At 35.4% G+C, this 17937-nt stretch overlaps 1 protein-coding gene across 1 annotated transcript in view; it reads left to right on the forward strand.

The window, feature by feature from the left end:
- Positions 1 to 17937, forward strand: part of Cngb3 (cyclic nucleotide gated channel subunit beta 3) — a 137978-nt gene that overhangs the window by 51006 nt on the left and 69035 nt on the right. Inside the window, exons 4-7 of the mRNA XM_077801165.1 lie at positions 7975 to 8129; positions 8942 to 9094; positions 9971 to 10179; positions 16670 to 16720. Of these exons, the coding sequence (XP_077657291.1) occupies positions 7975 to 8129; positions 8942 to 9094; positions 9971 to 10179; positions 16670 to 16720 (568 nt within the window). The remainder of the gene's footprint in view (positions 1 to 7974; positions 8130 to 8941; positions 9095 to 9970; positions 10180 to 16669; positions 16721 to 17937) is intronic.

The following is a 17937-nucleotide window of genomic DNA, read 5'->3' on the forward strand; positions in this document are numbered from 1 at the left end:
TTTTCATTATATAGGTCTTTCGCCTCTTTTGTTCCCAGATAAATTTTTTTAAGCTATTGTGAATGGGGTAGTTTTACTAATTCTCTTACTGTAGATTCATCACTAATGGATAGGAAAGTGTTTGATTCATGTTTGTTGATTTTATATCCTTCTACTTTGATGAATTCATTTATTAATTCTGGAAGTTTTTTGGTGGGTTTGGCTGTTCAAAATATAGAATCATGTCATTGGCAAATAGTGATAGTTTGAGTTCCTCTTTTTCTATTTGTATCTCTTTAATTCTTTCCTCCTGTCTAATTGCCCTGCCCAGACCTTTTTTATGTTTTATTTAGAAATATTGTCTCACTGAGTTGCTTAGGGCCTTGCTAAGTTGCTGAGGTTGGCTTTGAACTCACTCATCCTCCTGCCTTAGCCTCCTGAGACTTTGGGATTACAGACATAGGACACCACACCTGGCCCCAGTTACTTTTCTCTAAATGTAAATTTTGAAAGCAGTCATCTGAATTTATCACTAATAATTGCCAAAACATAGCAAAGGAAAAAAAGACCTGCTCCTCCCTCTCCCTCCAATTTCCCAAATTTGAATATAATACTCCTTGCCTAATTTCTGTGTTATTCAACAAGATAGAAGTGGCATTTAAAAGCACTTTTTAAAAAGAAAATTTTTAAGTGTAGATGGACACAATACCTTTATTTTGTTCATTTAGTTTTATGTTGTGCTGAGGACTGAACCCAGTGCCTCACATGTGCTAGGCAAGCGCTCTACCACTGAGCCACAACCTCAGCCCCTTAAAAGAACTTCAACAGGAATTTTTGAAAAATTAGTTAACATTGGTTAAAAAGAAAATGACTCCTAATTAAGAATTAAAAGAAATCTAGTAAAATTTACCCAAGCCAAAGTGATTCAAGACTTTATTAGAGGAAATAAATACTACTTTTAAATGAGTTTGGAAAATAATAAATGGAAATCCAAATAGTATTTAGAGAAAAAAAGGCAGATTCTACATAGCTTTTTTACAAAATACTTAATGATGGGGAGAAAATGACAAAATTCAATGGCATTGCACATTTTCTTAACCAATTTTCTTAAAGAATACCCACGAAATCTTGCTTTCTAAAATTAAAGCCCTCCTCTAGCCCTCATCCTATTCACTTTGTGTGCGGCATGAGACACCACTGACCTCCTTTTTCAAACTGTTACTGTCCCTGATTTTTGTGACATTTTTCTCTCTTAGATCTGCCTAATTGCTACTTCTCAGTTCCTTCTTTTAATGCTACTCCTTAAATGTCAGCAAATTCCTGGGTTATGAACTCCCAATCTTTTCTTGTTCTATGCAGGCTCTTAGTGGTAATCTCCTCCACAGAATGTCCACCATCTCCTCCGAGAGAGGTGAGGGAGTCCTTGCTCAACAGCTCTAGCTCAGCCCTCCCTTCCCGTCTCAAGACCCAACTTCTCAACTGCCTGCTATACTGAATGTATTTAAAGAGGCTTTCATTTTTAAATCACTCCTCGAGTTTAACATATACTGAACTTCACAGAGGTATTTAAATTTCTCTTACAATGCCATCTGAATCGCCCATGTGCTATCACAATTGTCCATGTTGTTACCTTAGATTCATTTCCTAGGGCTGCCATAACAAATCACCACAAACTAAATGGCTTTCAATAACAGAAATTTACTCTCACAGTTCTGGAGGCTAGAAGCCCAAAATCGAGGTGTCTCCAGAAAGCACAGGGGGTGACTCTGTTCTATGCCTCTCCTGTAGCTTCCATTGATTGCCCAGGTTCTGCCTCTGTTGTCACATGGTATTCTTACTATGTGCTTTCTCCATGTCTTCATTCCCAGTCATCTTTATTATTTCTTTCCAGACAGGGTCTTACTGAGCTGCTGAGGGTCTGGCTAATTTGCTGAAGCTAGTCCTGCTTCAGCCTCCTGAGTCCCTGGGATTATAAGTGTGCACCACTGTGCCCAGCCATGTGGCCTTCTTATAAGGAATCTAGTCACTAGACTAAGGGGCCTACCCTGCTCCAGTATAAATTCAACTTAAATACACATACTCTTTAACTTATGGTAAGGTTACATCCTAATAAGCCCATCGTTAATTTGAAAATATCATAAAGTCAAAAATGCATTTAAGGGCTGCGGATATAGCTCAGTGGTAGATTGTCTGCCTTGCATGCATGAGGCCCTGGTTTCAATCCCCAAAGCTCCCCCCAAAAAAACATATTTAATATACCTAACTTACCAAACATCATAGTCTAGCAACACAGCACTCCATAGTTGTTTGCCCTCACAGTGGTATGGCTGATTGGGTCACTGCTGCTGCCCAGCATCACAAGAGTTATCATACTGGGTATCACTAGCCCAGAAAAAAAGATCAAAATTCCAAGTTCAAAGTGAAGTTACTACTGAGTGTTTCTCACATTTGCCCCATCATGAAGTCAAAACATCATAAGCTGAACAATGTTAAGCCAGGAACCATCCATAATTAAATATGCAAATAACTTATTTCTAAGTATGCTGAGGTTCCAGGTGGACATGAATCTTGGCAGATACTATTCAATGCAGTACACTGACCAAACTTGAAATTTCATACTTTTCTGTTAACCCACATAATTTAAATTGATTATCTCTCTTGTCCAAGTCATATTCCCTTCTCTCCGCAGCTATCTTCTTTATATTTCCAATTACTTTTCTAAAACATATTTGATCCTCTCTCTCTTCTGTTTGAAGTACAACTGTGCTTCCCTGTCAGTTTCAGCTGACCTTTAAAGGCAAATTCTAGGTGATCCATTTGGTATTGTATGTTAAAATGTGTAAGACTTTAAGGTTTAATATCTCTGTGTACTCATCCTGTCATATCGTCCCCATCAAGATTTTTCATCTTAAAGAAAATGTGGTATTGTTCCACCATAAAAAGAGATGAAATTCTGTCATTTGTGGTAACAGGGATGAAACTGAAGGGCATTATGTTAAGTGAAATAAGCCAGGCACAGAAAGACAATGTTCTCATTTATATGCAGAAGCCAAAAAAAGGCGATCTCAGAGAAATAAAAGTAGATTAGTGATCACTAGAGGATAGAAAGAGGAAGTGAAAGAGGGATAGAGAAAGGCTGAACGATGGGTACCAAAATACTGTTAGAGATAAGTGCCAGTGTTCTACAGCAGAGTGGCAACTATACTTCACAGCAGTTTGAAATATATTTAAAAAAAAAAAAAACTAGAAGAGAGAACAGAGAAGTTCAAAACTTCCTGACACAAAGGAATGGCAAATACTGAAAGAGATAAAAATGGTAATTATCCTGATTTGATCATTACACATGGCATACGTGTATCTAATTCACAATGTATCCCATAAATTCATTATTATGTGTCAATTCAAAATAAAAAATAAATGCAAAGAAAGAAATTTTTAAACTAGTCACCCTTTCATATTATGCTAAAACAGCCATCTTAAACTAGAAAACATGTCTTTTCTGAATATATATGAAAACTTTCCAAACGTCCTAATAAACAAAGACAATTTTAAAAGAATTTTAACATTTATATCTTTAAGGTTTACTCTTTCTTAAAACTGATATTAGTGTGTACACCTAGAAACCATGAGCTTTTCTTTCCTATCTCTCCTTTCACGATGACTTTTTCCCACTTTACAAAAAAGGAAGGCCTGTTTCTCACCCGAGCAAAAGCTTCTGTGAATCCCAACAGAGACAATTGTCAGTTACACAATGTTTTTCTGCCTGTACCACTGGTTGAATTGTAAGAAATGAGGAACACTGGTATAATCCTACTTTTTCATCAATTTTAATGAGATTTTTATGTACTCTTATTTTTAAAGTCACAAAAATTCATTTTAACAATAACTAATTCATTCTTCTTTCTTTCACACAGGTACATAAATCAATTTTAGAAATCTCATACATACTTCTCAATAAGAGATGATTCAATAAGATCTTCCTTCCAAATATGAAATCTTTTTTCCAAAATTTGTGTATCTAAATTTGTAAAATAATTTTCCTGCCTACCAATTCTTTCATCATGTAGTTATGAGAAGTGATTCTTTAAAAACCATACAATGTGAACTAGAAATATCAAATGCAGTTCAAATAAAATAGTTAAAGCAAATCAGTTGGTTTCCTCTTCTACCCACACTTTGTTCTTTATGTCGTGAAATATGTCTTTTTTCATCTCTATCTTTATCTGTTCAGTCACAAAATAACCTGAAGAAAAATATATACATAGCTTCTATGTGTATGCAATTAGAGGTAAAGACCAGTGAGGATTATCTAGGAAAGAAGTCAACAAAAAAGAAGAGAAGATGAACTACAATAGCATATTAATGTTCCAGCTAACACAGAAATAAAAATTTATAGTAGCTGAAATATAGACATGTATTTGAAATACTTTCATGTTTCTAATATTATTTTCAGCATTTTAAATGTGAGGAACATTTATACAATACAAACTGGTATGATTAAGAGGCAAGTATAGGGTCAATTAGGGCTTATAGATAATTCAAGAAATGAAGAAATATTTTCTTCAGGATTTTAGGGCTTGAATCAGACATTTGACAGTTTGAATACCGGACTTTATAGTTAATGATCCACTAACCCTTAACTTTGCTTTTTATAGATTTTTTTAAAGCATTGCAGAAGATCAAATAAGGTCAAGCAAAAGGTTAGAAGTAGCAGGTTTATTTAACAAGCAATTATTTAAAAATCTACCTTGTCCTAGGGCTTGTGAAGTACAAAGAAAATATTTAATTCTGACCTTGAGAACCTCACAGTGTACGATGACATCATCCCCACATTGCTTCGAATATCCCATGTGGACTGATATCCATCTCTGCACAACTGTATTTGTGAATGTCTCCTTAGTCACACAAAAAGTACCTATCACACAAGGTCTTACAAATACTGTGAACTGAGTCTACACACACATAAACAAAAAGAAATCATTTTTTTGTGTACCCGCTACACAGAAATACCTGACTTCCAGATTTCTATTTATATTCATGTCATCATCATGAACCTAGTCTCTTGTAATAAAAATTTGGAAGTCATTCCCGATTCTTTTTTTTGAGTTACCCCAAACTCCATAAAATTCACCAAATCCTGTGAGTTCTTGTAAAGTGTTTCTTTAACCTCTCTTCCCCTTTAGTCAGTTCTAATGTCACCTATTAGAATAACTGTGTTCTTCATCTACATGCTTTCATGATGCCCCTCTTCCATCCATCCTCTTATTATTGCTAATTCTCCAAAATACAAATCTATCTGCCTCTGTTCCTCATTTGCATAATAGTCCGCCCTAACTCTTCTCTACAGCTTCAGGTCCAAACTCTGAAATATAAAACCAGCAAAACTTCTCTCTACTCATCATGCGCTTCCGGACCCAAACACCATCATTCTTGCCACACTCTGAACCTGGCCCCATCCACATATATGCACCAAAATATTTGCTGAATATATCATGTTCTTTCATGTCTTTGTACTGCTCTCCAGGCTTAGAAGTCCAGTACTTCACTTCTGTCAAAGGTCTGTTAATCCCTTAAGATTTAACAAATTTCCTGTCCTTAACCGCCCAGCCCAAGTTCAATCTAAGCATAGTACTATGTTCACATTTCCTTATGTTTTGATTTGAATATCAGGTCTCCCCCAAAAGTTCATGGGTGAGACAGTGCAAGAAGGTTTAGAGGTGAACTGATTGGGTTATAAGAACCTTAACCCAATCTGAGAATTAATCCCCTGATAGGGATTAACTGAGTGGTAACTATAGGCTGGTACTGTGTGGCTGGAGGAGGTGGGTCCCTGGGGGTATGCCTTTGGGATATATATTTTGTCTTTGATAAATGGACCACTCTCTCTCGGCTTCTTATTGTGATATCTTTGGCCACTTTCCTCCACCACACTTTTCCACCATGATGTTCTGCCTCATGTTATGCCCCAAGGAATGGATCCAGCTGTCTATGGACTGAGACTTCTGAAACCATGAGCCCCCATATAAATTTTTCCTCCTCTAAAATTGTTCTTGTCAGATGCTCTGTCACGGTAGTGAAAAAAGTTGACTAAAACACCTTATTACTTATTGTTCGGTATTTATTTAGATTCTTCTATGAATATTCATAGGACCAGTCTCTAACTCATCCATACTTGCTATACATAAAGAAGAAGCTTAATAACTGCTTGGTAGCATACTATATTTTAAGAAAAAATCAAAGCATTCATTAAAACATCTTATGATATTCCATAAATATGTATAATTTTATGTTTTTTATGTATCAGAAATATGTTTTTTAATTATTAGAAAAATGAATCAATAGGATGAAATCTATGCTGATTCTTATCATAAAAGGTTATTCTGGCTTTATAGACCTAGAGTCCATCCATTTCTGTATTTTTTTAAGATGCATCTAATTTTCTTCCACTGTAATTCAGTCTTCACCATTCTTATATAGACTTATAAATGTCTTATCTAAGTGAAAACTCTTGATACTGAGACAGGATACTTGACCCTTGAAACAGGCATAAATTAGGAGAATAAAAAAATAAAGAGATAAAAACACTAGTCTTAGAATCTGTAAACAGTCATATATGTGACACATTCTTGGACCAGGTAGAGAATGGGAAGGAGCTCATTAACAAATACAAGTAGTATTCTCTTAAATGAAATCTGCAAGTTACACAGGTCCAATGTGAAAATCCATGTATTCCAGTTTAGAAGTGAGAAGGAAAGGAAATGTATGAATGTGAGGAGACAAAAATGGATAAAAATGGATACAACCGGGGCTGGGGATATGGCTCAAGCTGTAGCGTGCTTACCTGGCATGTGTGCGGCCCAGGTTCGATCCTCAGCACCACATACAAAAACAAAGATGTTGTGTCCGCCAATAACTAAAAAATAAATATTAAAAAAAATGGATACAGCCAATATGGACCAATGTAGACCAAGTGTTGGACAGTGGAAGAAAAGGAGTAGATCTCTAGAAGAAATGTGAAAGAAAATTCAGATCTTTACTAATCTATATCCAATACTCTATCAGTCTGTTTGTGTGTTTTCTGGGAAAGGAAGTTTATTAAAGACACACCAGCTATATGTAATACAAATTACCTCAAACTTAGTGGTTTAACACTTATTCATTAGTTCACAGTTCCATAGAGCAGAAGTATGGGTGGTCTTGGCTGGGATCTCTACTTAAAGTTTCATGAGGCTGAAATCAACGTGCCAGGCCCTGCAAATCTCTCATTTGGAGGCTTTAGAGAAGACTTACCTTCTAACCCATTGAAGTTATTGACAAAAAGCAGTGGTTGTATAAGTAAGGTCCCTGTTTTCTACTTATAAACTAGCCAAGATCTCTCTAAGCCTATTAATTCTTATCCAGTGATGTCTTCACTAGAAGTCAACAATGCAGGCTTTCTCTCAATTAACGACCATCTTGTGCTTCATGTTATCTTGTGACTTCCTGTGCTGTCACCAGCTGAAGAAACTGTTCCTAAAGGACTCATGTGATTAAATCAGGAGCACCTGTATAGTCTCATTATTTTGAAGAGAACTATACCATATAAACACACTAAACAGGGGAGCAAATCCCATATTTGTTGTACCCAGGATGATGCAGGATGTGGATACCAATCCACAGGAAATCTTGAGACCATCTTAGATTTCTGACAACTGTGAAAGCTACACTTTTATTCTCCTAATGATAGAATTCAATGATGGAATCACAGTCATTAAGATCTGATATTTTAAAAAATTAACATTTGCTGTTTGTGGATTTTAATTTTTCTGTGACAAATCTATATTCCACCAAACTATTCCCATCAAATGTTAATGTTTGGATTATTCTATTCAATTGCAAAAGGGGGAAATTAATAATATTGAATATATAAGGAAAGTGAAAATACTTCATCTCTCCCCTGTGGGTATCTTCTCCTGGGCCTATCTCTAACTCTATTTTTTTTTCTTCCTCTTTAAGTCCAAAGAGCAAACCACCTGGAGCCCCTGTCATAAATGAATATGCTGATGCTCAGCTACACAACCTGGTGCAAAGGATGCGTCAAAGAACAGCCCTATACAAGAAAAAGATGATAGATGGAGAATTGTCCTCACCTGAAGCCAGCCCACAAAAGGGTAAGCATGGTCCCCTTAAAGTACCAGGAAGAAGGAAGTCATGAGGAGATGTGATTTGCAAAATGCAAATCATGCAATTTGGATCCCCCAAATAGATCCTGAAACAAATGATTTAGGTACAAATAGTATATTTTGAGAGTGATCCATACATGTGTGTGGGTCTGAGAATGTATGCATACACACATGTATCTAAGAGATTTTGGAAAGTTTGTTTAATAACAGATAAATATGAATCAAATTGTTAATTACATAGGATAGAGTTGAAGCTTTCCTTATAGTTATATAAGGAAGATTGAGTTTTCAAAAGGACCCATGTGTTATATGTTTATTTTTAAAGAGGTGAGGCTTAAATAAATCAGTCTTTATAGTTTGACAAAGACATACTGAAAATACTATTTTGAGCTTTGTTTACCCATGATTTGAAGGATATGTGTGAAAGATATATACTTAAGCACCAAACTAAAACCTGGAGGATGATGTGCATTTGTTTTGTAATACCTATGTGGCACTTTATTACTGATTTTTAAACTTGCCACGCATTTCTCAAATTCCAGTGTTTCCCTTACTTGGGTAATAGTTATCGTTTTATTTTACTTTATTTTTTATGTATACATTTAAAGTGTGAAACATGCTGTTTTGATATACACACAATGAAATGTCACTATTTTAATCCTGAGAGTTTTGCCTCATCTCCCTGTATTGAGAGAAGAAGAGTTTCAAATGTTCTGGATTCATGAAATCTAGATTTTGGTGGATTAAGCCAAGTTTCACTAACCTATTTAAAATATCGTTTCTTTTTTTCCCCTATAAAGCAAAGCCCACAGCTGTAGCACCAACACAAGAAAGTGATTCTAAGCTAAAAAAAGAAGATTACCAAGGCATGTTGTGTTGGAAATTCCAGAAGGCTCCTCTGAGAGAGTACCTGAAAAAAATTAGACTTCCAGGAAGCATAGATTCACACACAGGTACCACAAGCAACCCACTGGGAGGGCTGGCTATCACCAAGAACCCCTGTGGCCCAAAGTCACAGGGAGCATCTGTTTTCCCCAACCGTGTTCTGAATGTTTCCAGAAAGTATAAAGTATTAGCTACATAATCTGCAAAGGATTATTGGCCCCTCTCTAATGGAGAGAAGAAATAATAGATTCCTGCCTGTTTTTAAAAGGCGGCCTGTCTTACACATAATTACCTTTGAAAAGAAGGCCCCAAACCACTCAGCAATATGTGTATACACACACACACAAACACACACACACACACTCATAAAGCACCCATCTTCTTCCAGAGCTTCACACTGTTAATTATTCTAATTAAACAATTTCCTCCTATGGAAGGAAAGGAAGGCTGTAGGTGAAGGGATGCAGACGGCCTTAATGGGCACATAGTCTGCTGTCCCCGAGACACAAGCCCTGGCAGGATTTGGCCTTGCTCTGGGCAGGCCTGCAACTCAACCAAGGAGCAGCAGAGGCCTGTTCCTCCGTGGCTGAGCTGCAGGGGTCCGTGGCTGAACTGCAGGGGAGGCCTGAGCAGGGTCTCTCTGACTTCTTGGGTTTCCACTTTCCTGACTCCATATAGTGTGGTTACCCACTGGGATAGAGTCAGTGTGGCCATGAGACAGGAAAGAGATTGCCCACTGCTGAGTTAATAAGTTCAGTTTACCTTCCTCCTACCGTACAATGCCTCCCACTTTAGCAGCAGAATTGTATTGAATGTTTAATAGAGGCCTTAATGCAAATGGCTTATCTCCAAAAGCTAGTGTCTCCATTTGATCAAACTAAGCAAGAGAATTCTTTTACAATCTTTGTTCCATGACATTTGGATGACTCCAATTGTTTTTCTAGATCGACTCTATCTTCTGTGGCTCTTACTTGTCACCATTGCTTATAACTGGAACTGCTGGTTTATCCCCCTGCGTCTCTTCTTTCCATATCAAACACCAGACAATACACTCTACTGGCTTATTGTGGACATCATATGTGACATCATCTACGTTTCCGATATGCTGTTTATCCAGCCCAGAATCCAGTTTGTAAAAGGAGGAGACATAATAGTAAGTGGAGTTTCAGAAAAGAAACTAACAAATGAACAATATCTAATCAGTCTACAAAAAAATAAACTAGCAATGTGATCTTATTTAATGTTCAATTGGCTATATCTGCATGGAGGGGTCCTTAACCACAGGACACCATCAGTAAGAATAAGATTAATGATAGAATCAAAAATAAAAAAAAAAACAGTTGAGTGTGCACTCTGTACTGAAGAGCAAACATGTGGCTGTGCCTTAATTTCCTCGTCTTTAAAGCAGGAATACAAATGGTACCTTCATAACACTGATAGAAAGGTTAAATAAATTGATGTATGCAAAGTGCCTAATGCTGTGCCTAGTGCATAGTGGGGAGTATTAAATGTTAGCTACGTTATTATTTTAACTATTCATTATTATGTTTCACACCTTTCAAGGACACCACGAAAGGGGATATTAACAGTCCCATTTAGAGATGAATAAACTGAGGTTTGGAGATTGTGGGTGATTTGTTCAATGCACAAAAGCTAGAAAGTAGCAGAGCCAGGATTCAAATGCTGATTTAAGTTGGCAAGTTTTCCAGAATTTGATAATACTTGAGGATACAAACCTAGTGTGAAGTCTGAAATGACAAAACTATACATGTACTTTACCTAGGTAATATTTTTTAAATGTATAAATTATCATGTAAAAAAGAAAAACAATATACATTGCTCTAGTAACAAAGCTTTAAACAGCATGCAAAGCAATTTTTTATCATATTGTAGTCTGCTGTTCACATCAGTAATTTTTAAATAAGTGGGCATTACTTCACTCATTAAAGTCTACTCTACCTTCTAAGAAACAGCATGGTGTTGAGAGAATATACTGGACTCTATTTTTTTAGGACACTGACTGTGTCTTGTGTATCATTGTATAGTCAGCACCAAGCATTGTGCCTGCACATAATACAGAAATCAAGTCAAGGTTTTAGACCTGGTCATGTTGGGAAAACTTAACTTAAAAAGCAAAAATGTTGTGATGCTTTTTAATCAGTGTCAATTCACTGTATTCCCCAATACAGTGGCCACCAGGCACAAGTGCCTACTCAAATTGTAATCTTAATTGATTATAATTAAATAACATTTAAAAAATCTAGATTTTTTTCAGCCACCCTATTCATATTTCTGGTGCTCAACAACCTCATGTGGCTAACAGCTACCATAAGGGACTGCAAAGAAGATTTGCAAAATATGCTATTTGTAAAATATGCTATTGGAAAGAGCTGTAAGGAACTTCCAGAGCAATAAGCCTTTAATATCCCCACCCAAAAAGCCATGCCACAAAGAGGAACCACACACCTGGCTGCCATGGGCAAATTACAAGCACACCACAGCACAGTTATCTTGTATTTTTAACTGACTAGGATATCTTCTTTTCCAAATTCATTACTTCCCATTTCTTATGATCAAGTGGCCTGCCTCAGAAATTAGCATTGTTATCCTTAGGAAAAAGCACCTTCTCCTGGATTTATTCTCATGTTGGAATTTCATAGTCAATCTCATTAATCCAAAACAGAAACAGAAAAAATATGTTTTCACATGCATATACCCAACTCTTGGCCCTTTCCCTGGATAGCCAGCAGAATGCTTCCTTTTTGACTGATGTCCACTGCGACCTCTTTCTCACAAATCACATCAAGGGCTTCACAGAACATGTCCTCCAACATCATAGCAGGAAGAGCAGACAGCCAAGTGTATAGCAATGTAGGCTCGTTTATATCTTTGGAAAAGATAGACATGTTCCCTAGTCTTCTGAATATTTTCTTGAGTCTCCAGAAGATCTTATATTATCAAAAGGCTGAAAGTAGTCATTTTGCTTATTTTTTTTCTTTTAAAAAAATTTTTCTAGAAAACATCCCCTGTATTCAAAATCTTCCCTCAAAAGAAATTCTAAAGGCAAGAGCCAAAGCTGTTGCAAAAAAAAATCTACTGAAAATAGTCCTTGTGCAGACTTGGGAGCATTAGTTAACTCACCAGCACCATCCCCAGAGCTCATGGCAGCTTGATGAATGAGGATGATGGTGTACAAATAAGAAGTAAACAGCACCAAAAAACAGCACTAATTTCAACCTCCATTAGATGCACAAAGGGGGAGAAAATCAATGTTTGACAAATGGAAAATGACAAAATCAGTAAGGGAAGACTTTTATTTTCAATTTTCTAAGAGGCCTTTTGCACACAATGGAGTGTTAAAACCAAGAAATATAACCAATAAAAACACACTCAACGAGCTCTATTTAAAATGCATTATCACAAGCTACAAATATAGAGCAGGAACTAATTGCTTTGTTTGTTCAAAAGAAGTTTAATGGTTTCTTTAATTTAGAGTAGGTAGTTTTAGCCTTTGAAACTTGATTACATTTTGGAACAAAGTATGCGCACGGTGTCCCCCACCTGAAGGTCTCACTACATTTATTCCGACTGTGCTACCTTTGGTGTACAACACTAAATTATTCATTCATTTATTCAACAAACGTTTTAAATACTTATAGTTGCCAAGTAGGTTTAGCTACCTACTTTGTTGTTTAATACTTGTTGCACTAGGGTTGGAAGATAGAAATGTTAATTCTCCAAGGCCTTGAGAGGAAAAAAGGAACAGAGCAGACTGAGATGCTAACAGCTACCTTAGATGGAATCAGGAAAGTTTAAAAGTTTTCCACATTATTTATTTACAGTTCTTTCGTCTGAAAGTGGTACTAAACAAAGGACAGAATTTTGAACCCAAGACCAACAAAAATGACTCTTGCATGTAATTTCCCATACATATGGAAGGGCTCAAGTTGAAAATGATAGTGGGGATTATTTTACATATGAGATACTCACATCCACAACCCCTGGTAGATAAATCTACCAATGACAAGGATGTAGGGAAATGTTCAATGTCACTCAGGACCTTTGTTACAGTCAACTGCTTTTAGTACTTAATCCTCGCAATTACTGTTTTAAACTGACCTGAAGCAGATTAAACATTCCCTTCTCTGTATTCCATATTCTTTACTCATATTTCTGTGACTTGATTTTGTTATATGAAAATTAGCCTAATTATGATAGAGTAGAAGCAAACAGATCAGGGTTCTCAAATTTACTAACCCCATCATTTGAAGAAAATAAATTTAATTTTTCACTGAAAACTTTCTTTTCCTCCAGTAAAATGGGAATTGTGCCTACCTTATAAATCCATCATAAAGATTAAATAAGATAGCATGCACACCTGGCATGCAGAAGATGCATAATAAATTGTTGAATTAATTAAATGATTAGAGGGTCACACAGGTAAATTGTGCTGCCTATGCCTATTTTTATATGTAGCTCTCTTTTTTTTATTAATGCAAATATTTATAATTTGACAATATATGGTAACATGCATTTATAAATGTAAACATTAAAGTATAAAGATATTTGTAGATATAAAGATACATTTATAATGCAAATTTGTATATTTCATAAATGTGAAAAGGCTTTATGTTCTAGGACAATAGTAAGTGGGTATAGATAGATGTAAAAAAAATGATACGAGTTTTTTATTTTGGGGTTCTGGAATCATTCAGAATCATTTTAGAAGCATATTACTTTGTGGCCAGTTTTAGGGTACATTCATATCATATTTCTGACATTTGGTATTATCATAAGTAGTTTGTAGTTTTTGTTCCATTGGTTTTATATCTGGTTTTCTTTCTGTTTTTTCTTTTTCATTTGGTTTTTGTACCTGATAGTAAGTTTCTTGAAAGTAGGAACTTGTTCAGTTTATTTCCCTCTCTACCCTAAAGAGACCTGAAGAATAAATACACTCAAGTTACACTTGTAGGACTGAATGAACAGCAGTGTTGGTTCAAGCATTTTCTTTCCTTAAATAATTATTTGATCTGGGTTACAGTTGTTTGAAATGGTATTCTTGTTGAAATACTTCTTTTATTCACTCCATATAAAATTACAGAATTGTTTATTGGAAGAAGTAAATAGTAAGTAAATATACTAACATCGGAGTAGAGCTTCTTCAAAAACTGTTAAAAAAGGATTTAGGTGCAATTAGCATATCTTCCTAAAGTAAGCCTCCCCTGAAGAAATGTTGCCTGCATAATGAGGAGGCTTAAAAGACAGAGAGAATTAAATAGGGTGACATTTTAAAAAAATAAGTGCCTGATTGTTACGGGTAAGCATGCTGATCCTCATAAGGCTAATGATGCCAAATTTATTTAGTGCTCTAAAGAAGAGGGATTTTAAAATCACTAGATGGTACTTTCATTTAATCTAGCAAGATTTAGTTGCATTTACATTTATTCAACTCTGAAAGTAAAGGGATAAATGTACTAAAAACATCCTTCCTGGGTGGAGGGGGGATGTAGTAGTTTAACTTAACAGCTTAGTCCTTGAACTGTGTCTGTCCCATATAAACTTTGAACGAGCTGAGTGATTTTATTAAAGCTTGTTACATAATTTATAAGGCAGACAACGTAAACCTGTCTATATCTACCTGTGGCTTAGTAAGCCATTTTATTTCACAGTACAAATCATTAAGTCAGCATGTCGTGTATGTGTTGTAATATGTTTCTATAAAATTTAGCTTTTGTCTGTGAATAAAAAACTATAGTCAAAAAAGGGGAAAGGGGACCAGAATTGAGGAGCTGACTAATCAATCTTTGACATTACTTGGCAGTGGTTTGAAGCTGAACTTTAACATCATCGATGATAATTATTAGACAATGCTGCTTCCATAGATCAAAGTTTCAATACTTCAACTTATTGATAGTACAAAGAAATTTTTTCCTACATATTACTGAAACATAAATATAAATCTAATATGAAGCACTAATTCTTTCAGGTATGAATATTAATGCTTCCCTATTCATCCTTCATGTATTGTACATTTATTGAGCACCTACTACATGTCAGACATTATTATGAACTAAGGAAACAGAGGCCACAGATATGCACCCTATTTTATTACATAGCTCAGTTATGAAGGACAGACAAACAAAAGAAAAATGTTGGAATCTTATGTTGTAAGAACTGACAAAGATGACCCCCGGTTGCTATAAGGGTCAGAGAAAACTGTGTGAAAGAGGAGACACTTGGTCCAAATCTTGATATATGAGTTGAAGTTATCTTCACGCTTCTGCCCCTGAAAAATAAAGAACATGTGTCCTAATCTCTGGGAAGAGCACGGGAAAAGATGTCGAGGTGAGAAACTCTGGGGCATTTGAATAACTGCTTAACAGAATGTGTCCTTGATGCTGCAGGAGGCAAATGAGCCAGAGAAATCAGATCCTGGTGCCATGAAAGGGAGCTTGGATTTTTTTTTTCTCTCACTCTTTCTCTTAAAATCATGTAGTCAGAGAATTTGACATACATGATTTATAAATATTCTGCCATTAAAGAATGGACAGAGAGGAGCAAAGACTCAGGCAGAAAGTCATGGCCAAAAGGAGAGAAGGAACCCGAGAACATTTTAGGAAGAATCTGTTGAACTCAGATGCTGATTGGACAAGGGAGAAAGAGTAGTCTAGGGTCACTAACTGGTATAGATAAGGATGCTCCTGGGATACATAATAGCAGGAAGAGGGGGATCACAACTGGGCTTAAGAGGGGTGCAGAATGATGATGAATTCAGGTTTGGAGCAAATGGCTCAATAAAGTGATATTAGGTGGAGGTAGAGATTTGATGGGTTCAGTATAAATGCCAGTCTTTGAAAATATAAAAGTGGATGAGATTTCCCAAGAAGTAAGTATGAAGTATGAAGAGAAAAAGAGATGAGAATCAAATCTTGGGGAATTTTGACCTATAAATGGCTAGTCCAAGAATCCAAGGACACCAAAAAGTTGCAAGTGAAGAATAAAAGTAAACCAAAAACAGTACTGAATCCTTGGAAAGAGAAAGTTCCAAGGACAAAATTTTTCCAAAAAATATCAAATTCTTCAAATATTTTTATTCATTTCTTCATTCCTATATATTCTTCCACTGAATGTTTATTGGGCACTTAGTTTATTCCAGGCTTTGGTTATACACAATTGCTAAACAAATCAATCCTGTCCTCAGATAGAGCACCACTTAATCAAGTAAATCAATTTTAAACAGATAAGCCCCAAAATATGTGTATTGTTTCAAAATATGGTGAGTTCCATAACAGGATGCTAAGAATTACAAAGAGTTTCCCGGGAGTGGTCATGGGGACATTACTGGTGGTCTTTACACTGTTAAGTCTTGATGGGTTGAAAAAAGTGAGAAGCAGCCACCACATTGCCATGGTTTAAGGATAAACATGAGGGAATGATATAGAACATGCAGGCACTCTCTAGAAAATCAGAAGATAAAAGCCAAGGAATGTGTTTTGTTCTAAATTGTGAGAGAATGGAGTATGTATATACACTGAGGTTAAAAGGAAACAGTAGAGATAAATAGCTATAAATATAAAGAAAAAAAAGTGAAAGAACAATTAATAAAATTAGCTAAAATTAACTGAAATATAAATATATTTCAGGTGGAACCAAATGAGCTAAAGAAACACTACAAGAGTTCTATAAAATATCAGGTAGGTGGCTTACAAATAATTTCAAAACTGTTCAATAATCCATTACCATTTTGACTTTAAGTCCCATTTCTACAATTGTCTTCCTTTGTAACAAAGGAGGTTTTATTAGACAACGGCAGAACTAAAGTTTTTGATTCGCCATAATTTCATGATACATTCCCTTACATATGCAAATGGGTAATTCAACATATGGTTTTTTTATTAAGCAGATCAAACTAAGTAAAAATTCCCACATTTGAATTTGAATTAAAGGTCAATTAAAGAGAATGGAATATACTTTCTTTTGTTTACAAAGGTCTAGTCCTCAATTCATATACCATGATGGTGTGAAATTCTGCAAAAGTAATGTTTCTTTTTTGTTCAGATATGAGAAACAACAACGTGGGAAAAGAAGCAATTATTTAGATAACATGGTATCTTCCTCTCTCAAATAATGTGTTTTACCACTTATAATTATTTACAAAGTCTTATCATTTATTTTTCCTCCTAACTCTGAGATATAGGCAAAGATTTGGGGTTATCTAAAATTACCCAGTCTGTATATGTGAACTCTAGTATCCCACTTCAAGGACAATTTTAATCACCTCAAATTTTGTTAAAAAACACAAATCTGGGTTTAGGGCCCAAATTGTTCCTAATAGGTATTGATGCTGATTAAAATCCCATTCAATTTGTTTTTATCTCCCACTAATTTTCTTTGTAAAAAAAAAATCACCACATACTTGAACATATTCATAAAAGATCTACACTATTTCAATGAATTCTCAGGGATGATGCTTTGTAAAAACCTCAAAGCTTATTCCAAAATCTTAATACTTATTTGCATTTCAATAAGGGCCAAAATAATTCATGTTTTTAAATTGCATTTATAAATATAAAATTTTACATTTATTTAAGTTTGTTCACTCCTCGTTTCTGAATTCCCTTAGCATATGTTTTCTGTCTTATGGCTTGCTAATACAATTATTGTTGTATTGGTTATTCTATTACTATATTGTTAACTTCTCACAGACAGAAATAATATCTTATTCCTATTTCAATCCCAACATGCTTTACAAAGTGCCTTGTACAGAGTTTAGTGTCTGTCAGTACTTACTTAATTCAATTTTCTATAATTCAATGAGAAATAAATCATTCTCCATCTACATAAATTCATGTCAGTGGCTAAAAAATAACCAATGACAATCTGCACAGAGGTTGAGTGTGGAGTTTTGCAG

The sequence above is a fragment of the Urocitellus parryii genome, chromosome 7 (genome assembly GCF_045843805.1).
Source record: "Urocitellus parryii isolate mUroPar1 chromosome 7, mUroPar1.hap1, whole genome shotgun sequence".
NCBI lineage: Eukaryota > Metazoa > Chordata > Mammalia > Rodentia > Sciuridae > Urocitellus > Urocitellus parryii.